Raw genomic sequence first — 26374 nt, 5'->3', positions numbered from 1 at the left:
GTGGATCCTGAAAGTAACCTGACAGTAAATGATCTTAGAATCTGAAATATAGGTTGAATTTCAAGTTCAAACTAGCTGAACATAATCTAATTCTTCAAACCATGATGCTGTCCTTCTTTGTCAAGACATGAGCTCCCAGTCAGGTGCTTAACTCTCTATTTCCTCCATAATCTATAAGCAGCATCACTAGAATGTGCCCCAGACATACCACCCTCCTTGTCCACTGTGCATCATGTCTGAAGTTCTTGTCCAAGTCACTGACTTTGGGGATCACTCACTGGAGCAAGACTGTCTGGCAGAGGGAAGAAGTACTTTGAGAGTGCCTAAACCCACACCTGAGCTCATGCAATTTGCAAGTTTTGGTCTTCATTGCACAAGTATTTCTTTCAGGGGAAGTGGGAGTAAGTCTGCCTTTGAATAATAACGATTACAATAACTGTAAAATGGATAATAACAGTAACCAACAAGAACTGGCCAGGGGGATGCCTTGCAACAGCTTCTGAGGTTTTACAATTTATTTTCATTTTAAAATGGAATGAAAACAAAACCTTTGGATATTTTGTTTTCAATTTAGGTCCTTCTTGCTACACTGTCAGAAATAGCCAGAAGGACTCTGGACCTCAAGAGTTTGTCCTTACAAGTATTTAAAAAATGCTTCAGTTTTCATGAATCAGCATTTTCACCCGGTGGGATAGTTCATCAAAAATTCTCTGGCCAGAACTTCTGCTAACCCCCAAAAGTTCAGAATCGTGAGTCATATCCCCCAAAACACAGTTGTTACAAATCACTCATTTTATGGTTTGTGGATTGCTTCTGGACTGTCTTTTCTTAAATATACCTTTCCCCTCCATCCTCTGAGGATGTACATTTGTTTCCCACCCTCCTCCAACTGTTCTCAGGCATATTTTTTTGTTTGTTTCTCATGCAGCTGTTCGGCTTTTTTAACCTTCCCTAACTTAGACATATGAAACAATGTTGGGATAATGCTTTCGTGGTATGCTGTGGCAGACATTTGCCATGAAAGAGATGGCTGTTGGATGGCCTCTGAAATGGGTACTGGGGTTGTCAACTACTGTCTCGCAAAGATCGGTCTGACTTTTGGTTCTCACTCCTCTCGGATGGCGTTTTCCATCAGTCAGAGCTGACATGTCTCAAAAGGCAATAACATCTGCTCTCATGCCTGGCCAGCTGCAGTTCTTGCCAGCTTGGCAGTGCATGAGGAAATCAGAATAGCCACATGGTAATAATTGACACTCAGTGCTTGTGGGGCAAGCTACTATGTGTGCGATGTCTGTGGTTTGGTTTTGGACTCATCTGGCTTAGAAATGGCTTTGTAGGACCCATACCTAGTTCTGGCCATCTCCATGTCCCATGCTGCACCCAGACATACTATGGAAAGACAAACTCTATTTCTCTTTTTCTAACATTTCAGGTGGGAAGACTTCATTCTTAGAGAGAAAAGCAACATGGAAAATAATTACTGAGGAAGGGGAATGCGGCTATTCATTGTGAAAGATGGATAAAACTACAGAAAGGGGATCGAGACCTACAAGGACTTAATGTGATGGAAGCTATGCAATACTAGTCAGGCGGTCTTTGTATGAATTGTCTCACGAACCTCACCATGACATATTATGAATGTACTCAGTGACAGAGAAGATACCCTTGTGTTCTCAGGAGTATCCACCTTGCTGGGCATAGTCTCAAAGTACTGCTTTGCTTGCAAAATTGTCACACGATTTTAAAGTTTAGTTATTTTTGACATCTCTCGTGTTTATGCATTTAAATAGAGAGGAAGAGAAACCCAGTCCAGACCACAGTCTGAAGGCAACGCAAGATAACCTGGTCCACCATTTTCTCAGCATAAATTTCCTCTGTCAAACATTAATTCAGATTGGGACCTCATTGTGCATTTACACTCTCTGGTGCTTCTTCCTTCCTTGGAAGCATCAGGAGGGACTTATGGTATTGCTGCAGGCAGCTTTTTACAGGAAAAGAAATAAATTGGGCAATATACTTCAAATAATGGAAGAATGAATTATTTCACCATTTTAGCAGTTTCCCAGGAGGGAGAGTAGAGGGGGAAAATGCACTTAACACTCTAAAATAGTAAAATAACAAGAACCACAGCAACCTCACCCCTCTGGATTTGAATCAAACGGAATGGTTTAGGTAAATTCCCATCAGATCTCCAAGTGGCACACTCTATCAGAGAATATTACTGTGCCTGGCAAGGGAAATTCTCCATGTTAATGATATCATGAACTGTCTCAGCTAGTTTGGAGTTCTTCGGTAAGGTCTGGTTTCTGGCAGATTAGCTGAATGTTGTTGGAATATGAATTCCTCTTTTAATGTGGAGTTTGTTCCTGTTTTCATGGATGGTATTCCTGGAAAATTGCTTTCTTAAAGCTGTATTTCACATATCTATTTAATGAGATCTGTTACTCCCTTGTATTCCTGGAACAGACTATGTATTCCAAGCAGTAAGTAGAGGGCAATGAGATGGAGGGAATTGTATGTAATTTTTGAGATTACATATGTGAAACAAAGCAAAGCATCACTATGGAGGTAAGTATCTTTCTAAGAACCTAAATAAGAGTATATAAATGCCCTCCTAAGTTTTGTTCTGGCTTTTGCTGAAAATTTTAACAGAAAATTTTCAGAGAGCCAAAAATGGGATTAAACAAGAACTTTGATTTTGCCACTTTACTCTAGTGAGACATCTCCTGAAGTACTTTGTTAAGTTCTGGAGCTCTTAACAAAAGAAGGACACAGACATAATTGCAGTGGGTCCAGAGGAGGGCCACAAAAATGATCAGGGGGCTGGAACATGTCTCCTCTCAAAAGAGGCTGAGAGTGTTGTTCAGCGTGGAGAAGAGAAGGACACCTTATAGCGGCCTTCCAGTAGCTTAAGGAGGCCTAAAAGAATACTGGAGACAGACTGTTTACAAAGGTATGGCATAGGATGAGGGGCAATGGTTTAAAAGTAGAGAAGGGTAGATTAAGACTGAACACTAGGAAGAAGTTCTTTACTATGAGGGTGGTAGAGCACTGCCCAGGGAGGTGGTGGAGGTCCCATCCCAGGAGACATTCAAAGTTAGGCTTGATGGGGCTCCAGGCAACCTGATCTAGGTGGAAATGCCCCTGCTTACTGCCGGGTGGTTGAACTAGATGAGCTTTAGAGGTCCCTTCCAACTCAGTGCATTCTCTATGTCCTATGACTTTAAACTACGAAGAAATTGAAAGCAATTCTATAGTATCCTTAATGTTTTGATGCAGCTGAAAAGGTCTATGTGTAGTCATAACTCAACAAAAATGAAGATTAAACAGAGGTAGTCTGTAATCTACATGTAGATAGTGAAGTTTATGTGCCCATGTGGAGTAATTTGAAGAATAGGATCATACTACCTGACCTGTCAACAGTAGTGCTTTTCTCCAAGCTTGAATAGACAGCACAAAGTCCTGGGTATTACTTCTATAAGCTTGTGCTTGATAATATATAGCATAAAATAGATGGCCTCAAGAGGCACTTTAAATGTGAGTTTGTTCCAGACCTAAGATTCCCTGGTGGAAACACCATGCCTTTTAAACGAAAACTCAGGTCTGTGCATTTCTACTGCTCATGGACTGGGTTGCAAGAAACTTGCCCCCTAAATTAGAAAAAGACATTGATTCTGTGCCAAGTTATTGGAGGAAAACATGATGAGGTAAACTAACCAGTTCTGAAATGGAGGTGGGGACATGGCTCAGAAACCAAGAGTGTCTGAGACCGGAATGGTCTGGCCTTTGAGGATGGGGCTGCTTGCAGCAGCTGGATTGCTGCCTGTGCTGGAGCTGGAGCATGAGAGGGTTTGTGAACTTAAAACACATTTTCCAACTTCATGGGATTTTCCTTATGGTCTGTTCTCAGCAAAGCAACATTATTATTGTAAATAGATGCTCTTTTTTGTCCCGTCTCCCAGGGGATAAAAATTACTGTTATGTTTGAACATGTATGTTTTCCCACTCATTGCTGAAGCTGTTCTATTTCTTGAAGTCTGCAGAGAGCCAAGCATTAGGAGATACTGTTAATATCATTACTTCAAAGTTATAGCTGCATGTCTTTGCCAGAGAGTCTTTAATATGAGATGTGGCCTCTGTGCCCCTAGAATTGCAGGGGTTGGAAAGTAGTTTTAGTGAGTCATCTCAAGCACCCTCTTGCACTGAGGCTGGACCTTTCTGTTCAGCCCCTCTGTACAGTTTTCTTTAACTCTTTGAGATGCCTGAGTGCTGGCTCCTGTGCTTATCACTTGGGCTGCTAATTCCATGATGCAATTGCTTCCTGTTCTGAACCAGGAGTGAGGATCCTGGTACAGTGCTGTGTGGCTCTTTCCCTCCAAATCCCAAGACATCACCTTCCTGGCTGTGCCACACACTGTTCCTGGGAATATTTTTACAGCTGTCCACCTTCCTCCTTTGGGAGTCTTTTTTTCCCCCATTCCCCCCAACTCCCCCCCCCCCCCCAGTGTTTCTCCTGTCAGTGAATAGTTTTTCCAGCCTCCTCTTCCCTTGGGGATGGTTGGTGCATTTCATGCTTATGGATTCATTGCTGTGCCAGTCCTGGAGTCAGAAAGGCAACCCTGGGACAAGCCCTGCTTCTGGATTTGTTGGTGCACTCAACCCACACTAAATCTGGGGAGCTGTGCTAACTGAAACACCAAGCTCTCATGGTCTTTCATACTTTCCCCTTCCCTGGAATTGCAAATACACCACTTTAGCTAAGGGGGCTAGCTGGGATGTTGCTTCCTAGCAAGTGCCACAGGGTGCAGAAGTCACTGTGTTTCCCAGGAGGCTTCTGAACCAGCTTGCCTACTACTGTATGACGCTTTTCATGCCCACAGTGATAGCTGTTTAAGAAAAGGGCTTTGGACTTCATCATAAATTTATGAATACATACGCCACAGAACAAATATTAAGGAAAAGCCATCATTGCACAATGAGTTCTGCATCCGTTCTAGCTAAAGCTGGTAGCAACCATGTTCTCTTTCATGATATTCTTACCTGGCTGAGACACGATGGATGCTGTATGGGATTGCAATGAGGTGTAATGAGTCATTCTCAGATCTGGGAGAGTTTTTCTGTCCACCTGGATACATGGGAAAGTCCCTGGCTTATGAATGGTGCATGAGCATTTTAGCACATGTGGGAGTTGCACTTAAGGTCTAGTCCCTGTATTCAGCCAAGTGTGGTGGTAGTATGACTTGTCTAGAGCAAGAGATTTCTGACTTTGAATGTGAGTGATGCTTGATAATGAATAAGGTAAATCAACTTATCTATTTTTATTTTTAAACTATTCATTATTAGGCATTATTTTAAAACACATTTTCCACTAATCTTATGTGGGGGGAAAAAAAGAGACATAAATATTGGTTCTTAAATTCAGTCTAGAATTCAGACATTCAGTACCTCTTGGGATTAAACTTAAGGTGACAATTCATAAAGCTTTTCTTCTCCAGTAACTTATTCCCTGGAAGATCCATAGCTTGGGATAAAAGAACTATATATCAGGCAGAAGACTGGTGAGTGATCATTTTTGAAAGCAGACTAACAACATAGTAACTTAGATTTTTTTTCATTGCAAAGATAAATAGTAATTTGACAGGAGATGTCATTACTCTTTAATGACTTTGTCTGAACAGAACAATTGAAGGAAATAGGTTTGCTCTTCCTCATCCATTACCATTTCCATGATCTCACTAGGTTTGGCCATAACAAATGGAAAGTTAGGACATAGGAAAGGCACTGCCTTCAGGGCAAAACATACATGTGTGGTAGCAACGGTGTGTAGCTCTAGTACAGACATCACGACATCAGGTGACCCCACCGGTGGATGTGGGGAAAGCTGTGGATGTAGTCTACCTGGTTCAGCAAGGCCTTTGACACCATCTCCCACAGCAAACTCCTGGCCAAGCTGTCAGCTCGTGGCTTGGACAGATGAATTCTGCATTGGGTTAGGAAGTGGCTGGAAGGCTGAGCCCAGAGAGTGATGGTGAATGGTGCCACATCCAGATGGCAGCCAGTCACTAGTGGTGTCCCCCAGGGATCAGTGCTGGGCCCCATCCTGTTCAATATCTTTCTTGATGATCTCGACAAGGGGGTTGAGTTCATCATCAGTAAATTTGCAAATGACACCAAGATGGGGGCAAATGTTGATCCATTAGAGATCCATTGATCTACAGCAGAGCTTTGCAGAGGGACCTTGACAGGTTGGACAGAATCCAATGGCATGAGATTTAACACATCTAAGTGCCGGGTTCTACACATTGGCCACAACAACCTCATGTAGCGCTACAGGCTGGGGTCAGAGTGGCTGGAGAGTGGCCAGGCAGAGAGGGACCTGAGGGTGCTGGTTGATAGTAGATTGAACATGAGCCAGCAGTGTGCCCAGGTGCCCAGGCCAATGGCATCCTGGCCTGTATCAGGAATAGTGTGGCCAGCAGGAGCAGGGAGGTCATTCTGCTCCTGTACTCAGCACTGGTCAGGCCACACCTTGAGTCCTGTGTCCAGTTCTGGGCCCCTCAGTTTAGGAAAGATGTTGACTTGCTGGAGCATGTCCAGAGAAGGGCAACAAAGCTGGTGAGGGGTTTGGAGCACAAGCCCTATGAGGAGAGGCTGAGGGAGCTGGGGTTGCTTAGCCTGGGGAAGAGGAGGCTCAGGGGAGACCTTACTGCTCTCTACAACTACCTGAAGGGAGGTTGTAGCCAGGTGGGGATTGGTCTCTTCTCCCAGGCAACCAGCACCAGAACAAGAGGACACAGTCTCAGGCTGTGCCAGGGGAGGTTCAGGCTGGATGTTAGCAATAAGTTTTTCATAGAAAGATTGATTTGCCATTGGAATGTGCTGCCCAGGGAGGTAGTGGAGTCACCATCCCTGGAGGTGTTTAAGAGGAGACTGGATGAGGCAATTGGTGCCATGGCTTAGTTGATTAGATGGTGTTGGATGATAGGTTGGACTCAGTGATCTTGAAAGTCTTTTCCAACCTGGTTAATTCTGTATTCTAAGATATCAAGGTTTATCAAGAGAACAGAAAACTTGAAGGCAGTTTTAGTGGAGGCAATTTGCACTGTCTTAATCAGTAACTAAGCCATTGTAATGGTGACTTGGTAAACACACTGCCAGTTCCTGGAGAATCAAAGAAGTCTGCACATCTAAGAATCTGGTTGCTTAGATGTCTTTGCTAAGTTTTTGGGTTTGTTTCCTGCATGTGGAGCATCTGATGTTGCAAACATGTACATAGTCAGCAACACCTGTATGTCGTTTTGGCTGATGGATGGCTGGCCACAAGTACTGAGTCAATTATTCATTTTAAGATAGTGGATACGACTTGGTCCAGGTTGTAGAAATTGTCATTCAAGAGCCAGAGTCCATAGTTTCAGTTTTGGTTTCTGCAGCTGATGTCACCTCCTGCTTTGTTATGCTGATTAGAAGAGGAGGGAAAAGCTAAGACTGACTGATTTGGAGCAGTGGAGAAGAAAAGTGTAATTTTCTCACTGATTCCACTGTTAACTCGTTTTGTGCTCCAGACAATCCTGCCTTGTCTCTTTACAGCAGTCCATTGATACGTAAGCAAAACTTCAAAATCTGTTTGCCTATCCATGTACCAGAGGAATCTTTCCAAAGAGTCTCTTTCTACAGCACTGAGTGCAAGAGTGCCAGACTGTGCCAAACTCACACCCCAGGGAGTCAAGTCAGAATCACAGAGTCACGGATTCACAGAATGGTAGGTGTTGCAGGGGACCTCTGGAGATTATCTCATCCAAGTTCCCTGCTAAAGAAGGTTCACCTACAACAGGTTACACAGGATCACATTCAGGCAGATTTTGAATATCTCCAGAGAAGCAGACTCCACAACCTCATCTCTGATGCAGCAGTGAGCAGATTTAAGATAATTTGCCATTCATCAGACCCAATTTACCTCTTACCCTGGCCTCTAATAGAACATGTTGTTTGCTCACATTTTATTATCTCATGCAGAATTCTTGTTCATTAGCTTATGATAGCACTCAGTCTCACTGATACCTGATATCCAAAGTCCCTTTTTTCAGACCTTGTTAAAATCTGGTCCCCAGAAACTTCTGTACAGTGATAAGCTGCTTGGGTTAATCACATACCATACAAAGAGTTATTTTAAAGTAATTTGACTATCTCATCTTTTCAACCCACTCCCTCAGGACTGTGATTGACCTTAAAAAACCCCATCATTCTACAGCTGAACCACCAACGCACATTCAAATAGCCTATCTCCTTCTTAGTAGACTTTGTGTGTTTCCTACTGCCCTTCAACCACATATCCAGTACAAAACAGTAGACAGAAGGCTTAGGTGCAATTTAGAGTGGATAATTCTGGACAGAGCAATATGGCTGCTTTTTCTACTCCTCCAATTCTTCCTGATGTGCATTGTAGTTTGCTTACTCTCTACATCTAATTTTTAGGTTGTAAATGTTATTCATGGTATAGTGTTGTCCCCTGCTGTGCTTGGTGTACAAGGACATCCATTGACTACTGATATTGGATGAAGAAATCAGTTCTCTGCATCATGCTGCAGCAGCTTTTGAGCTGTCAGTTGAGTCCTGGGTAATCACCAAGATGCTGGTAGGTATGGGAGGGATTGGTGCAGAGATCCTCTGTGTCTCTTTGTAGCATAAAGCTTTTGTCAGTGTGAAATCAAACCAGGAATGGCAACGGTACAAGGAGAAACTTTGTAACAGAGCCAGAGGTAGGAAGCAGCTCAGGTGCTGCAGGCTCCTTCTCAGCCACAGCTGCATTTCAGAAGTGCCAGGGAACAGCAGGGACTTTGTCACCACAGTGCTCAGAGCGTTGCTGCAGAAACCATCTGCCCCGAGTAAATAGGCTCGCAGAGCATGAAGCCCACACCTCTGCCTCCCTGGGCTTCAAGTGGCTTGTGCACCCGCAGGACAATACAGGGATGTGTGTGAGGAAGAGAGATAGGAGAGATAGTTATCTCAAGTCTTTGCATACCATAAAACACCTTCATAAGGAAAAGGTCATAAGATGTTTGGGGTGTATAAAGTGCCTGTTTCATCTGAATGTGGAGTAACTACGGGGGAGCCTAAGAGTTAGTGGTTCTATAAAATTTATCTTCAAAAAAGCCATTCAGAAATCCACCAGTGCAATTCAAAGGTTTTCATGTTATGTAATACTTTGAATGTTTTATTGAGATTCCTGGTTTATTCTGGATGATACCAGGAAAAATGGCAGAGAAGTCCTTTTAGCTCTTCAGAAACAAAATGAACATCTCTGTTCTGTGGCTGCTAGTCTAAAAATCCAGATCTTAAAAGAGTCAATGTTTTCTTGTCTCAAGGGTAAAGTTCAAATCTGTAAGACCAAAACTGGATGAACATTAAAAGGGAAAAAAACCCAACAACATACAACCAAAAACAACCCCCAAAAAACAACACTGCAAACATCCATGCAAATAAACATCACAGCTCTCTTTCAGTGCTATTTATAGCTTTTTCAGTTTAATGACTCCAAAGGCTGCATGAAGGGTTTCTCTAAAGTGCTACCAAGACTGTTTATAGGAGACAACTGTCTCAAGAATGTGGTAGTGTGAAGACTCCCACAGCAGCACCCATGCTGAAACTGCAGATCTCCTTGGGCAGTCTCTTCTTGTCTAATGAAATTAGGGATGGTATGGGATTTAAGTCACTGCTTACACACTATGGCAAGCAGAGATGGGTTGAAATCAGTGGGCATTAGCAGTCAATTAAAAATAATTACTGCATCAAAATTGTGGACATGTGCTCTTGTGCCTGTAGCTGGAGATACTGGGATGTTATGGTTCTCATCTGGTTTTTACTATATCTTGGGAGGCAAAGCTGCTCTGTGCATGGCCTGTCAACAGTGTCAGGGTGGTCCCAGTCTCTTTTAAGTACTCCTGCCTACCCCAGGACAGAGTGTGGGCAGCCCCATGACCAATGACAGTCCACTGTCCAACTACTTTCCTTTGTGGGAGGGCAAGAGGAACAGGGATTTGAGTTAGTGCTGCTACATAAGGGCAAGATCTAATAGGTTTATAGATTTGCACAGGTACAAGCTGGCTGCTCTGGGAAGAGCAGTGGTACTGCTGCTATGCTAATAAAAATATCAGATCAGAAGACTCTCCCTTCCTGGATGACTTTCCTGGCCAGCAAGGTTGAGATCACTGCTCTGCAAGATCAGTCAGCACTCCAATCCACTTCAGTGCAAAATCAGGCAGATTATCTTGAATCATTACTAAAGAGCAAAAAATGTGTCTTCTAACAGTAATTCCTGACTGTCTCCTTCTATATTGCTTTTAATTTACAGAGCTTCAGTCATGGCTGAACTATTCTGTATGCTATTCATTAGCTGATCACATGCCACTGCTAATTTTTTTCAAATGGATTCACTATTTATAAATGTTCACTGCTTTGTGCCGACACATGAAGGGAGGGAAGCACATATTTATGCCATCTACTTTATGTCTTTAGTGCAGATGCTTTGCAGTTCTCCTTTGGAAGGATCGACTTCATTCATTTACCAAAGGCGTATCTTTGGCTCCTGAAGCTATATGTATTACATTCTTCTATGTGCTATGCCTGAACTAGACAGTTTATGACTTGCCACCCTCTTTGTCACAGGCTTCAACTATCTAATGAGTCTATTCACCTTTATCTGCACAGTGGGTGAAGTTAATTGCATTGCACTGGTACTACTGCTCAGTCACTGAAGGGTTTTTGCATGCAGTTCAAGACTAGACTAGACTAGATTAGAATAGAAAAGGATAGTTCTATATGGAAGGGACCTACAGTGATTATCTAATCCAACTACTTCAGGACTGACCAAAAGTTAAAACGTGTTATTAAGGGCATTGTCTAAATACCTTTTACACACTGACAAGCACGGGATGTCAACCACCTCACTAAGAGGCCTGAATAGAAATTTTAAGGTGAATAAAAAGTTGCTGGTTTTTTTAAGGTTCATGAATGACAAATGACACATCTCTCTTCTGTATTTCACAGAGCAAGTCAGTTAGTTTTGGTATTATCAAATCAATTCTGCTAGCAGTTGAATTGAATGGGGTCTTTTTTTTGTTGGTACAACCTCAGCCCTAATTAAATATTTATAACCTCATATAGCTAGACACAATATGAGTCACCCTGGCTGAAAGACTTTTGCTCATGGAAGATCAGCATTTGATGTTCAAAAGACGGAATGGAACCAGCCTGTTAAAGCATCTACTCACTATCTAAACAGTCTCTATTGTTACAATTATTGCCAGTAATATCCTGTTTGTCACTGGAATTGCACTTTGGTCCATCTGCCCTTGAAACAGCCGTTTACCTTGTGGCCAAACCATTTCAGTGTGGGACCTGGAAATTCACCAAAGGTAAGGAAACCTACTCAGGACTCTTGTCTCCAGCAAAACCTCTTGAAAATGCCTTGAGAAATAACCAGACATGTAAACTTCCATGCATCTGACAAAAGAAACCATTTTTGGATCCAAGCAAAAAAATTTCCCTTCCCCATCTCTCTATCATTGCCTCTGACCCTACTCTACATCCATCATATCTCAGTCCTGGCAATGAGCCCTGAACAAATTCATTTTTGTAGACTGTGGGTGAAATCTGTGGGAGAATATTACTATTGTGGAGCTAATAACTGCTTTGGACTTTTGTACAGTGCAGCTGCACACATGGTGAAACACCAATAGCCTTTTGTCCCAGGCATTCCTGTATCAGAGTTGTAACACGTGAGTTATCTGCAGGAAGCCTCTTCCTTCTCTGGGTGAAATTAATTTACTGCCTTTGATTTTCATAGAGGCAGGTTGGGCCCAAATGTTACAAAGTGGTTTCAAGCCCTTTCATGTGAAAGACACTGGGTAAGTACTGTACTGGTCTCATACTTCTGGAGCTCAGCCCATTGAAGTGATGGTTGTTTCTTCTGGGCCATCTTTGTCAGTATGTTCACCTTCTTCATCTGTGCCATGAAAAGCTATCCAGGGAAGTGACTAAAAGGATGCAATGCAGCAGACATAGATGGTGTGGGGGGCTGTGAATGGTTAATGCCTTGGCCACAGCAATGGTGCAGCTGGAGCTTTTCCCAATGCTGAGCTGGACAGCATCACTGTCTCCTGAGTCACTGGAGTCGTGGCAGTGGGAAACTGCTCTGAGATCACCATGCTGCTTCCACACACACCCCCTTCCATTTTTCCATTAGAAAGAAGGAAATTGGTAAATGTATTGGGAATTGCAACCAGGTTGTGATTGCTGAGGCAAAAGAAAGTGCTTGCCACTGCTGGTAATAATTCCTGGGTGAAAAATCTTCAATGGGAAGTGCAGCTTTGTAAAACGTGCAGTAATTAATTGCTTTTGAGCATTTCCAGCACAGAACTGGATCAAATGCTTTCAGCCTGATTGGGAAAGTTGAAACAGTTGGTTTTGGCAAGGGCAAAGGCAAAGGTAAACAAAGCAGTTCCTTGGGATAAAATAAATGAGATTTTGAATTTTGGACCTGGTAGGATCTACCCATGTGTGAAGCCTCCTTGCATGCCACAGTGCCTGTGGTCTCACCATGCATATGGTACTGCTGTGCCCATGGTACTGCCATGCTACCCATCTCTTGACCATGGACTGCCATGAAGATAGATGTGGCAGGGGCTGTTGCAACATAATATCATAAAGGTAAGGATAATATCCTAAATATCCTCAAGGATAATATCCTAAGGGTAAGGATCCTAAAGAGCTCTTTCCTCTCTCAATATCCATGGTATTTAAAACAGGTTACATTATACTTTATGCCATGTAATAATTTTATGTTTTATGAGTAGGATTTTTTCAACACTCATTTCCACTGCTCAATTCTGCGTGTAGTTTTGTAGTGAAAGTGGTTTAATAAATGATGGGATTTCTCAAAAGCCCAAAATTTCATTTTTGATCAATTCTTGTTTTAACCACTGCTGGACAGAGTTTATCTCAGAACAGCATGTTAATATATAGCGCTATTTTTCACGCTTATATTTCTGAACTTTCTCATTGAAAACATTCTTAGTTTATATTTCTGTGCTATACTAGTAAAGAAAGCAAATAATAATAGCTGGAGATATTTCAGAGGTCTAAATCTTCAAACCCTGAAAATGTAGGCTGATTTAAAAGTGCATGCATACTGCTTTTACCTGACGCCCTAAGGAAATAAGGATTAAATGGTGACACTCTTTATATTCCCATCCTCTCAACCTTCCTCTCCCTCAGTAACTTTTGAGTGCACTGACAAATTCTACCACTTTTGGCAGAGAGGAAACAAAAAGAATGCAAGTCCCTGCAAATCATCTGTGACTGGGTAGGGAAAAGAAACTCAGAGTGGTGCCCCCACTGAGCACCAGCCTGCCTGGCTGTCATCAGCTCTCATATGTGTACACATGCATGTGTGCCCATGCCATCAAAACCACCCAGCCCACAGGACAATGCATACACACTCTGGTACCAGCTATTGTGTGGTCTTTCCATATGCAGGGGTATTCAGAGAGCATGGCAGAGCAAAGGACAATGGGTGTTGGGGCCCAGTGTATTGCTTGGGAGAGAGACTGTCAAGGACAAGCAGATCCCAGCTTATCATGGTGGGTGCTGTTGCAGTATGAGACATAAAATCACACAGCCAGGCTTCCTTAGGGTTTTTGGCTCATGCAAGTACTTATTTCCACTATGCAATGTTCTTATATCTTGTCTGGGTAAAGGTTTTTTTTAATTCTAAAATGGGCATTTAATGTCTGGTGGGAAGAGCAGAGGAAAGAGAGAGTTGCTTGCATTCAAAGTGACACTGCCCACTCTTGTGGAGGAAAAGATCCTCACATTTCCATGGATCAGATTCTGCAATTACACAGCCGTCTAGTTTGGCCAGTTCATCTGCTAAACCTGACATGAAGCCAGAATGAAAACAGAGATTTTCCCATTACAGAATACCAAATCTATGATAAGCCACGCCACAAAAATTCAGTTTTTAAGGAGGTGGGGATAGAATAAGGGAAACTCTAACTGCTGCTGCAAGATAAGCAATGAGTTTTGCAGTACTTCTAGAGTCTGTTTTTCAGGGACCTTATAAACAGCAACAGTAAACCAAAGGAGCAGTGAGAGAAGAAAAAACATCAGACTCTGGAAGAGGAAAGTTTAAGCAGAAGCTTGAGCAGCACTTTTAGCCCATCACAACAGCTCTACAACTTTGGACACAGCTGGGTAAAAGAAGTGATTGCTACAGAAAGAGGCCTGTGAATATTGTGCTTAATCTGTGGGTCTGCTCTACACAGCAATGCAGTGAACATCATCAGTGGTCTTGCTTATGTTTATTTTTGTTTTCTTATACTACACATTGCCTCACTATAAAGTACTCAAAACCATTCACCACCTCTGCATTCCCTACCATCAAGTTACAGTATTCAAATGTATTTGTAGACGGAGTAAGAAATGTCTCTGAAAGGAGAGTTATATTTTGATAGTACTAAAAGAGTTCTCCCTCTCTGGTTCTCCCAGAGATTACTCCTTAAATAGGATATAAATGATTTATGCATCCTTTGCCATGAGGCACAATATCACAGAGAGCCTATATTTTTATGTATACACTATTCATCACAACTGCTCTCTGCAAAGTTCAGAACTTCAGAATCTCAAAACCAAAGTCAGAATATAAATCAGTGGAGGCTGAATTATATTTACTGTCTGAAAAAATGCAGTGAGTTTAATTGCATCACAAACACTGCTTATTGGCAAAACCAAAAACAAAAATTGAAAGAAAACAAATAAATTTCTTGACCAAATCCTTCATTGCCCCACTTGTATGAGCTGCCATCTAAGCTGCCTGGCTATGATCCAGGCCTGAATCACATTCCTGGATAAGAAGTAACCCATGCATCCCCTTTGAACCGTCCTCTCCTCTCCTTGAACTTCTTTTTTGTCTCACCTGGTTCTCCTACAGCTCTCAATTAGATTTCCTTTAAAACACTTTCTTACCTGCATAGTGGTCAAACACAGTGGGGACATACTCCTCTGGGAAGGCATCATTGGCATAACTCATCAGCAAACAGGTTTTCCCAACAGCACCATCCCCAACCACCACACACTTTAACATCTTCTTCGCGTTACTGCTGCTCCCGTCAGTGCAGTTGTCATCTTCTTTCTTGCAGTTCATTCTTGCTGCTGCCGCTGCCGCTGCCGTGTTTGCTGCTCCCAGGATTTCCAAGTGCACATGAAGGAAAAATGAAGTGCGATTGTGTTGACTTTTCCTGAGTTGGGGAGGGGGGGAGGCAGCAAGTCTCAAACTCAGGAAATCATACTAACGTTTCCAGGCTGTCACAGCCGCTTCTAACAATTACCAGATCAGTCAAGAGAATCATTGAGGTGAATAAATTAAATATACAGCGAGGAGTATCATAAATAAGCAATCTGTCCTTTCTCCTTCGGCCGAGTCAGGAAATCTTCATCCTGCCCCGGAGTTCGCAGTATTTATTGCGACTTAAAAATTATCAGCAGCCTGTGGCTTTGATTCCCGTCTCCCTTCCTCCAGCTTGGCTGTAGGAATTAGGGATTCCTGTTAAATCCACTCCATTTTCCATTTCATTTCTAACATGGAGGAGAGCCTGGAGGTTTTTAATGGAGTTTTTCCTTTCTTTCTCCAGCTTGCTGTGTGTCAGGAAATCATGGGTTTCCTGCTGAATTCCATATTAGGATCAGTGGGCTTGTGAAGGGCTGCAAACAATGGGAGCTCTGTGTGTATTTGTACTTTGGAGGAACTCTGCCAGGACATGGAGAAAGAAAAACACTAGAGGTCTCTCTGCAGAATGAAGTTTTCAGGCTTCCTGCTTTATCCCGTACTCGAGCTGCTCTCTGGGCTGCCGGCACTGAAACCAGCGAGGAGGATTTTTAGGGAGGCTGTTAGAGAGGTGGGTGTTGGACCTCCATGCTCAGGCAGGGTATGGGGAGGCTAGCAGCTGTGCCCCTGTCACAGGGTTGCCTGTTGTTCCCAGCCTCAATCTCCTGTGATCTCAGGATAGATATTTTCTTCCATTTGGGAGGGGAGGGGGAAGGCGGAAAGGCAGACAGGAGCTGTACAGGGTAGGTAGAGTTTCATGTCACCTTTCTGTGTATAGCTCTTTAAAGAACTATGTTAGAAATAATAAACCACTCATAAAGCTCCTCTTGCATTTCCCCTTATTCATTAATAATAATTTAAAAAGGCTGGATTTTCCCCTTCCTAGTGTAAATATGTAAACATGGAGAGGGATTAAAAAGAGGAATTAAGAGTTACAGGAATTAAAAAATAAAAAGAAATAGAAGCACTGCACAACAATCTGTGGAAAGCCAGCTTTAGACTGTATGATTACTGCCCCTTTGTTTGTTTTGTCCTGGCATTTCACGTGCCTCCAAATTCTTCTCTCCATTTAAATATGTAACAGTCTATACACACATGAAGGGCCAAACTTCCCACTCCTTCCACAGGAAAGCTTTTTCAGTTTCCAGCAGAAACCAGCCAGACATTAACATAAACCTCAGTACAGAAGCCCAGCACATCCTGCTGACTACATTTCCCTTCTGTGAGACTTGAAGGCTTTGAAAGGGGGAAGCAACCCCCATCTGAGACTCTACAGGGAAGCACACCAGTGCTGAGTGCTCGCCCATGCCTGCTTAGAAAGAGATGCCCAAAAGCACACAGGCTTGGAGCAATGCACACCTAGATGTGTGAAGACCAACACAACCTTAAAAAGGAACTGTCTTAGCCCCAATTTGCATAAGCAATGACAATCCCAATCTTAACAATGAACCTCCTTAACCCCAAGCCACATGTCCTTCAATTTTTGCAGTGAAAAGGTTCAGTAGACCCACCCGCCAATCTCCCCTGGAGAGGCTAAGCCCCATATCAGAACTCTTCAAAGAACTAACTGAGTGCTAGACCAGCCCTGAACACCTTCCCAAAAGGTGCTAGATGGATAAAACATATCAACGGGGTTGAAAAAGGTCTGTATGCTCACCTGGGGAGCCCCAGGGAGCTCTGCTTGCACTATCTTTTCAGGAGTCTTGGTCATTCAGTAATTTTAGTATTATGCCTCCTGTACTTCCTTTTCTTCATGTCCTCCCTGTCGACAACAGGGATCTTAGCAGGCGATGTTTGGTCCAGCATCACATGCATTACCACAGGAGCATCTCTAAAAGGTTTCCCACTGTTAGGAGTTCAGGTGGCATTCTTTGACCTTCAAAACTACAGTCCAAGGCTGAGGTTTATCCAAGAAAACTTGTGAGCTCTAGGCACCTAAATCTCCATTCTCCAAGCATCAACTCTGCTGATCATTTCCACCAGCAGCAGCGTAGCTGCATTATACTGAGGAGCATCAAGTGCTTCATGGATTTATTCTTTAAGCTTCTTTCTACTTTCAATTAAGGTTAAATTCCATGTCTAGGCCTCTGTTTAGCTATTATGTAGCTGAGTAGGCAGCAGCACACTGATATGCTCTATGTCTTTGATTCCCAACCTTGCTGAGACCTTGTTGGGTAAGTTTTCCAAATAAATCAGTGCATGCTGTCGCAAGTAACTGCAGAGCCTGAGGAAGCAAAAAGTTCCAATAATTCACAGTTCAATTCCCCATTGTCTCTATCAGACAAAAGCAAGGGCTATCTTGCTTCCCATTTTACACAGACACAACATAACTGGAACCCCTAACACAAGAAGGAAATAGAACTTTTACAGCAAGTCCAGAGGAGAGCCACAAAGGTGATCTGAGGGCTGGAACACCTCTCCTACGAAGAGAAAACAAGGCTCTGGGGAGAACTTGTAGCAGTCTTCTGGTATTTGAAGCGGGCTACAGGATTGGTGGAAAGGGACTTTTTACAAGGCCATGCAGTGATAGAAAAAGGGATAATGGCTTCAATTTGGAGGAAGCTAAGTTTAGATTAGACATTAGGAAGAAATTCTTCACCATGAGGGTGGTAAAGCACTGAAACAGGTAGGTTAGAGAAATTGTAGAGGCTCCAGCTCTGGAAGTGTTCAAAGTCATTTTGGATGGGACCTTGAGCAACTAGGTCTAGCAGGAGGTGTCCTTGCCCATCGCAAAGTGATGCAAACTAAACGATCTTCAAAGTTGTGGTGGGTTGAAGTTTGCCCCCCAACATTAACCTTGCCAGACCAACTCAGTTATAAGCAAATGAAGCTGTATTTAAAGCAAAATCTACACTCTACGATGGAATGCAATGAATATGTACAAAATACACAGCATTTACAATATTATACAGGTATTTACAATCAGCAAACAACACAAAACCCCTCCTGGCCAGAGACCAGGGAAGCTGTTCCACTGTCCCCCCCATCCCCCTGTTCCATGAGAGAAAGAGGAGCAGAGAGAGAAGCAGTGGGTTAGACTTAGCCAAGGCCAGCTGAAGCATGCAGATTAATCTCTCCCGAGTGAAGCAAAATCAGCCAAGATCAGAAGCGAAGAGAGAAAGAATTGTTATGGTACACCCTGTTTTATTCTAGATATTTATCCAATGAATTTGTTTAGAATAATCTTTTGTTTACCTTTTTACACCCAATAGTGATTCATTTATATTTTATATTTTTATACTTTTATGCTCAAAATCTGTAACTAAATTTTAAAGGCATAGCCTAAACCCACCACAAAAGTCCCTTCCAACCCAAACCATTCTATGATTCTATGGTTTACAAACTTTCCCCAGGGGGAAATGCTGGAAAAGCACAGCTTTGGTGCTTGGCTCAGCAGTAGCCAAAACACTGGTGTGTTGTCAACATCCAGCTACTGCACTGAAAAACACAGCCCTGCAAAGATGCTCTGGGGAGAATTAACTCCAGCTCAGTCAAACTCAATACACCTGCTGGAGACATTCAAAGGTGAGGTTGAATGAGGCTCTGAGTAACTTGCCCTAGCTGAAGATATCCCTGCTCACTGTAGTGAGGAGATGGACAAGATGACCTTGAAAGGTCCCTTCCAACCCAATCCATGCTAAGATTCTATGATACTCAAAATATCAAGGGGCTGAACTTGAAGGACTTTGCAAACCTTTCCAGTTCTAAACTCTGATGAATGAGAAGCTTTGTGGAAAACCAGTTTTTGCTAAGATCCACCAATAAAAGAGCTAACCTCACCTAGCATGCACAATGGAACTGCAGCTGCTGTGTTAGATCCTATCTAATGACTTACCTGGAAGAGGCCAACAAGGTGATTTTGTCTTGAAGGTATGAAAGACTGGTATCTTGCCTGTACAACTCAAATTCAAGCCTATATTTTTGCTTTACCTATATAAATGATACACTCAGTTTCAGAGGAGTTATGATAAAGTTGTAAAATAAGACCTATATCTGGACTCAAACTCATTATTTTAACTTTGTTTAGCATCATTTGGATGAGCTGGACCAAAACATCTTAAGAGCTGGTTTGATTGCAGCAAAGTATAATCACTTCTTTTCTCTAGAGACTGAGACAACATTAAGCTGTCTGCTACTCTAGGCTTGTATCTTTTACTTGCGTTGCTGGCTCTGACTCTGCTGTGGGAATTAACAGTCAGTCTTGTGTGTCTAGCAAGGTTTGAGGCAATCCTGTTATGCTTTATGGAAGATTTCTTAACCTGCAAATTGCAAGTGGCAATGCTTTAGGATAAACTGACCCTTCTGCCATTGCTGTGCAAGTTTCAGCTCCCCTAAGAGCTTCTGTAGAATAAAGCTGCCTACAAGCTCCATCATGGAAGTCACAGGGCTGTCGGTAATGATTAGCCAACCTCAGAAGGTTTGGTGATTTAATTTAATTGCAGGGCTTTTTTTTCTTTTTTCACTTCCCCCCCTTTCACTTCACTAATCATGTTAGAAATGGTCAGATTTGCTCACAAGGTCTCAGTTGTTCCTGTCTCACAAATCCAGTAACAGCAGATTGTTTCCAAGGCACGTTTGGAAAGACGTGGTCAAAGTGAAAAAGTTAACCCAACTAGACTGAATGCTTGAGAAGCTTGTTCAAGTATGTGTGGTTCTTGGGTATCCAACCCAGTTTGTTACCTACTCATTTGACAAGCTTCTAGCCAAGGGCACATTTCAAGAAAAGAGGCTAAAGTAGATAATAGATAAGAGCAGGTGTTATTACCACTGAAGATGTCACCTGAGGCACTTCCCAGCAAAGTTTCTCAAGCAATTGGTTCTGGTTTAGATGAAATGCCTCTGACCTTTTGTTAATTAACAAATTAACTGGCAGCAGATCTATTGCTGGGGTTGCAATATCCCACATGCCTGTGTGGAAGCATCAGCTTCATCTTCATCAGCACAGGTCTGAAAAGGAGAACCCTGGAGCTCCTTCCTTGGGGATTAGCAAGTTCAAGGCTGGTGCAAGAAAATTTGGTGAGAAGATCTGTAGGTGACGAAGGACTTGCAAATTTGTTAATTAGCTCTGCAATGAGCAGTATGTTTGCCAATTTGTTCTGTATCTCTTTGCAGGATTGCAGAGGGAAGGAAAGATATAATGCTCTATCTTTCTGTACTGGCCAGGGAAAGAGAGCTGCTCCCTTCTCCCAGCTGACCCTGCCACTCTCATGTTTCTCCAGCACCTTCTGCAATGCATTGGTCTTTGTACAATCTCATGAGCTTAAAACTTGAGAGTAAGAGGAATTTTCTATTAACTGGTTTCCTCACCAAACCTCACCTGCCTAGTTTTTATAGGGGCCTTATTTATCCTTAGGTCTTGTCCTCCTAAACACTCTCCATCATGATCTTGTCTCAGCCTAAACCAGGCAGGTCTCTCTACATTCTCATCCACAAAAGGCATCCATGAGATGGGGGATTTAGAACATGACTGCACTAATGTGAAGCTTTCCCCCCATGTCTTACAGCTGGAAATAGTCATATCCAACTACCTCCTTCCACCTACCAGCATTGATATAGAACTGAAGTTTCTGGCACCGCTACTGTGCTGTAAATTGACTTCAGACAAATCTTCTCACATTTTTTCTTATTCTTGTTTTAACCTTTTTATATTGTCAGAGCTTTTTAGTGCAGGGATCATCTTGGTATTGGACTGAACATATCGGAACCATACTAAGCTTAACTGTCCCTGTACTCTTCAAAAGCAGGTTTCCCTGGCCATCAGACTCAGGACCTTCCTGGACCCATGTTATGGCAAGAGCTAGATTCTTGAAGTTAAAAGGATTTGGGAACTTAAGACATCCCTGCAGTCACTATGTTCTTCTAGTCCAAAATAAAGCAGACTTGGGGTGGCTTCTCCTTGTTCTTAGGTTGCCTGTATGGCCCTTCACATTGCATGAATAACTGAAATGAGGATAGTTTACCCTTTCATCACCTCTTCCTCTTCCTTGCTGGCAGCCTTATTCATCAGCCTCCCACCCCACTGGACTGCTCACTGAGACCTCAAGAGAATTTGATACATTGAAAAGCAGAAGCAGTAAATAAAGGAGGAAAAATAAGAGTTTAACAGTGACCACAGGAGGGGTGGAAGTGCTCTGTGTGAAGCCTTTGCACAGCCAGCTTACTAAAAGGCAGGTGCTGAGGTTCAGCTTTGTGGCTTGAGCCTCTGCACAGCCATCTCACACTATCAGTCATGTTGCCACCATCACCAGCACTATGGTGTTCCGTGCCAGCAGCAGGGGGTTCCCTGTTTCATGCTGCTGCCATGGATATAATTAGCATCATTTTATTTCCCTCTGGAAAGATGAGTTTATAAAACAAATGGCTTGTGGAAGAGGAGGTCAAACAAAGGATGATTCATGTCCTGTACCAGAGTATCCTCTTGCTTCCCATAGACAAATACTATATAATGAGAATTGCACATGATATATGTGTGTGTTTGTGAATGGGGAGGATGGTTTTCAACCAGGAGAGATGGTGCTTGGCTTGTTACCTTACTGTTCATTCTGAATCACTGACTGTAGGCAGTGATGTGTTACTCATTCATACAGCTGGTTGTACTTGTCCAGGGTCTGTATTTCCAGCTGATCTGTTTCTAGGCATTTGTGTTTAGAATTTGAGGATCAGTTTTCCTTGGAGGTATGAAACCTGCCTATAGATAATAAAATGCATGCAAGTGGCACATAGTCCCCTCTCCTCCTCTCCCCTCCCCTCCTGAAAAAAACTTTATTTCTTTCCCTATCATAGCTGAGAGAAGTGGACTTAAGTAAACGTTTGGCCTGTGATCAGCATAGCAGAAAAAACATCACTTTAGGCAAATTCTTCCTCCCTATGTTTTCCATAGAGATGTTTTGTTTTGTTTTGTTCTAAACTACATTCATTTTAGGCTGAGCAGTACAGCAGGAGATTAAACAAGGGAAAACCCATCTATGCCTCTTCTGCATCTTGAAATGCATTTGCCTCTGCACATGGTGGACTGCTGGGAATGCAAAAGGTCTGCAATCAGGAAATTGAGCTGCACTAAGGGCACCAAAATTGTGACCAATTAGCACTGTCTGTGCATGCATTCAGTGGGGTCCTGAAAGGGTCACATCTATTTTGTTAATCTCTGAGTAATGTTTGGGACATAATCTGCAATTTCTTTAGAAGTAGAGAAACTTCTTAAAGTTAGATGTGACTGAATGTAATGTCTCCAACAGGGGGGAAAAGTTTGTGTCTAAAAAGAAGCCAGTTGGAATCTGTAGGTTTTCAGCTTTCCCCTTTCCAGGCCAAATTGCTAAGCTGGCTTTATCGTTGACATGAACACATGGCTGATTCATAAAACATTCGTGCAGAGTTTTTACTCTCTTGGAAGGAAGGGAGCAGGCAGTTTCCAGGGAGAGACTGTGCTTTTGTGCTTCATGTGGTCTTTCTGCCTCTGCTCAAAATTAAGTAGATGGTTGGTGCTGCCTCCACATTTCAGGAGCAAGCAGACAGGAGGAAAACCATGGCGGAAAGCAAAGGGATGTCACCTTTTTTTTCTGCTGAGTCTCCTTGTTGGCCTATTCTAAGCAAGGCATTGCAGTGAGATTCAGGAGCACCAATCCTGATGCTCAGATTTGCACAAGTGGAGCAGATCATTTAAGCAAAGCCCTTATCTCATCTGTAAAACAGGAATGAGGAATCCTTCCATTTCTCTGTTTATTATGATAACTTTCAGGGCAGGAACCAACTCCTGCATAGTTGAAGGGTGTGGTGTGCCCATGACCCATTTGAATCAACTTGCTTGCTGAGTGTCACAAATAAAATGTTTGGTCTAAAATCTTAGTGAGCTTGTTAAAGGACAAAAATGTGTATGAAACTCATACTCTTTGTTGTTGTTGTTTTGTTTGTTTGGGCTGTTTTTTCCCCCTTCATGTTTTCTGCTGGCTGAACTCCCCAGATTGCTATGGGGACAGCTTGGCTTTCCACCAGTGACAATTATGGGAGGAATGCTGGCAGCAGCAGGTTACTTTGCTCCTCTTGTAGCAATTGGAAGTTTTATTTGCTTTGCCAAATCATCCTCTTGTTTTAAATGTGTCTGGGTGTGGTGGTAAAACAAGAGAGGAATGTGGGCACTCTACCTAAGACTGCTGAAATATCTGCCCCAAACTGCATGAGGAGTTTTGTTAGAGCATTAAGTCATAAGTTAATGCCTTGGGACCTGCAAGTATCTGAATGTGCAATAGAAGGGAGAGGTGAAAAATAGTCACAGCCTTTACTTGCAGTGTCTGCTGGCTACTCACAGGTAATCTTTGCAGCCACAGCAAATTCATCACTTAGGGAAAAGAGGGGTCAGAGCATGTGTGTAGATGAGCTGATAACTCAGCTTGGTGGCTGGTACTCCTTCTGCACTAATGGACTGCATGTCAAGATTTTTCTTGTGGCCAAAACCCAGCAGAAACAGATTGAGTATTTGCCCTGAGAAGCTGCAGATGACTCATCACTGGAAGTGTTCAAGGCCAGGCTGGATGGGGCTTTGAGCAACCTGGTCTAGTGGAAGGTGACCCTGCCCATGACAAGAGGATTGGAACTCTACAATCTTCAGAGGTCCCTTCCAACCCAGACCATTCTGTGGTTCTATGAATACCTTGGGCTATGGGAGAACTGTTAATCTGAGCTGTGGGGAGTGGTTGCAATGATTCTCTAGAGCTCCCTGTAGGGGAGACAACCAGATGCCATTATCCTCAGAAGGTTCCAGTGGCACAGCTCTGCATCCCTGCTTAGCTGCCTGTGAAGGATTTGCAAATTGGACCTAGCTTGAGGGCCAAAGCTCATGCCATGGAAATATGCTCTGTGCTATCTGAAGTGCATACACCAGTGCTTTCCGAGAGGTCTGTGTGGGCTTTCCAGTGATCGGTAGAACTTTTGGTGCAGGTATTAGAGCTGTTAATGTACAGGGGCTACCATATGTGGTCTGCATGTGGCATAAGCTGCAATTCCTGGCTCTTGGGCTGATCCAGAAACTCTTTTGCCCATTTCTTGTTTCTTGTGTCTGTCTGGCTCATTCCCCCTCTAAGAGGGCATTGACATCTCTCAGTAAGAAGCTCTGATTGTTCAGTGGTGGCCATTTGTGAAATTAAGGCATAGTGTATCATTGAGGAACTGTGACTTTCCAGTACTGCAGTATGATGCTTTGTTCTGTGCTGTGCTGCAATCAAATGATGCAGCCACGTGAAGCTTTTAAGGGTCAGGGCTCCATTTCCCTCCTCCTGAATGGCAGATTTATGTAAAATGAGCCTAGCTGCTCATCTCAGAGCTGCTCAGGTTTGTTTCCAGTGTCTGCCATTAAATGGCAGGTCTCCCTGTAGGTTGTTTTCTTTAGTTCAGATGCACTTGAAACCATGCTGTCTTCATGGAAGTGTACTTTGCATTGGTGATACCTCAAGAGATCTAGCAGGCAAAGCAGTTCTTCATAGAGGTTGTGGAGTATCTGTCCCTTCATAGAGGTTGTGGAGTATCTGTCCTTGAAGGTACAAAAAAGTTACCCATAGTCCTGGACAGCCAGCTCTAGGGAGCCCTGCTTGAGCAGGGGTTTTGACCAGGTGACCTGCAGAGGTCCCTGCCAGCTTCACCTACCCTGTGATTCTGTAGTCAGATGTACCATCCAGCTCAATGTCTTCCTCTGTCCCAACACGCATATATGTTTTGTATGCCTCTTCCCTTATGTGCCTTTGAGGACCAACACTGCAACATATTTGAAGAATTTGTACAGAACCCTCTGGATTTTCTATCATTGGGATCTTATGCATGTCATTGTTTCTGTCAAAATGGATACGACACAGGCTACGACTATGGTAAATAGTATGGGGATCATTTCCCAGTGTACTATCATTGACTGACCTTTACTCCAACATAGTTTCTTTGCTGTCTTCAGAACATATTTGGCAATAGTCTGATACAGGTTGCTGTTTGTTACAGCAAATATCTAGCAGGCAATCAGGGGGATCTGTTCTTTTTCTTGTCTGATTTGCACCCTGCAGGCATCAGATTATTTGGCTTGCACTGCTATGAACTCTACATTTTTTGATAGGCAGAGAAGCATGTCACTTCTCTTTGCCTGTGGAAGTAACTTTTGGGCAAAGGTTTCCATGTTCTCTCTCCACAGGCTATCAGTACAGTGTGTGAAACAAGTGGGTTTAATTAATGTATGAAGCAAAACACTGGAGGAACTAACTTGAAAACAGCAAGCAGCTGATAAGCATCTGTAATTTAAACTTCAGACTTCTTTGATGGACTTTGCTCATCAGTGACAGGAGCAGAACAGCCCCAACATACGTGCTGTAACCATTGCAGGCGATCTGGAGACACAGCCTGCTCTCAGTAGGCATCACCCAGTAGGAGCTTTTACTTGGAAAAACTTTTCCCAGAGCTCTGGGCCTGCTGTGCTCATCTGAGCCCTGTGACCATATGTTGCGCTGGCTTTTGTCAGGGGACCCAGCTGTTAAGCCTTTTGTCACAGACTGAGCTTTTTCTTTTTCCACTCAGGCATCCAAGCAGCCTGAGAGCACACTGCTGCAGGAACCATCATACCCTCTAGAGCAATTCATCTTTAATGCCTTGGCCAAGAGCTTATGATGATGGTGAAGCACAGCCATGCTCTCACATCCAGTCTGGAGCCCAGCAGCCTTCATCACCATCATCAGCTGAGCTAAGAGCCCCATGCAACAGTTGCAGTCGAGGTATGCAATAGCAAAGATACAGGACAGCTTCCAAAAGAATTTGAATCCCTCTTGTCCTTTCTGCAGGTCTATCAGCCATGTCTCAGCCCTACCTGGGAAATGAGAGCTCTGGACTCCTGGAAAATGTTATATCTTTTCCAAAGTCAGAGATGAGAGCCTTCTCTGTCAGAGGCAAATGAACATCAGCAATAAGGTGCTTCATTTCAGCCTGTTACCACTGCACTGATTTCTGATCCTCCCTGTAGATCCTACTCAGAAC

General features: G+C 43.1%; 1 protein-coding gene across 1 annotated transcript in view; it reads right to left on the bottom strand.

Moving 5' to 3' along the window:
- Positions 1 to 15871, bottom strand: part of RHOJ (ras homolog family member J) — a 57289-nt gene extending 41418 nt beyond the window's left edge. The window contains exon 1 of the mRNA XM_009903684.2: positions 15022 to 15871. Within this exon, the coding sequence (XP_009901986.1) occupies positions 15022 to 15199 (178 nt within the window). The 5' untranslated portion in view covers positions 15200 to 15871. The remainder of the gene's footprint in view (positions 1 to 15021) is intronic.
- Between the last annotated feature and the right edge of the window lie 10503 nt (positions 15872 to 26374).

The sequence above is a fragment of the Dryobates pubescens genome, chromosome 5 (assembly GCF_014839835.1).
Source record: "Dryobates pubescens isolate bDryPub1 chromosome 5, bDryPub1.pri, whole genome shotgun sequence".
NCBI lineage: Eukaryota > Metazoa > Chordata > Aves > Piciformes > Picidae > Dryobates > Dryobates pubescens.
Note: the sequence above shows the minus strand (reverse complement) of the source record. Positions and strands in the feature narration are given on the sequence as shown.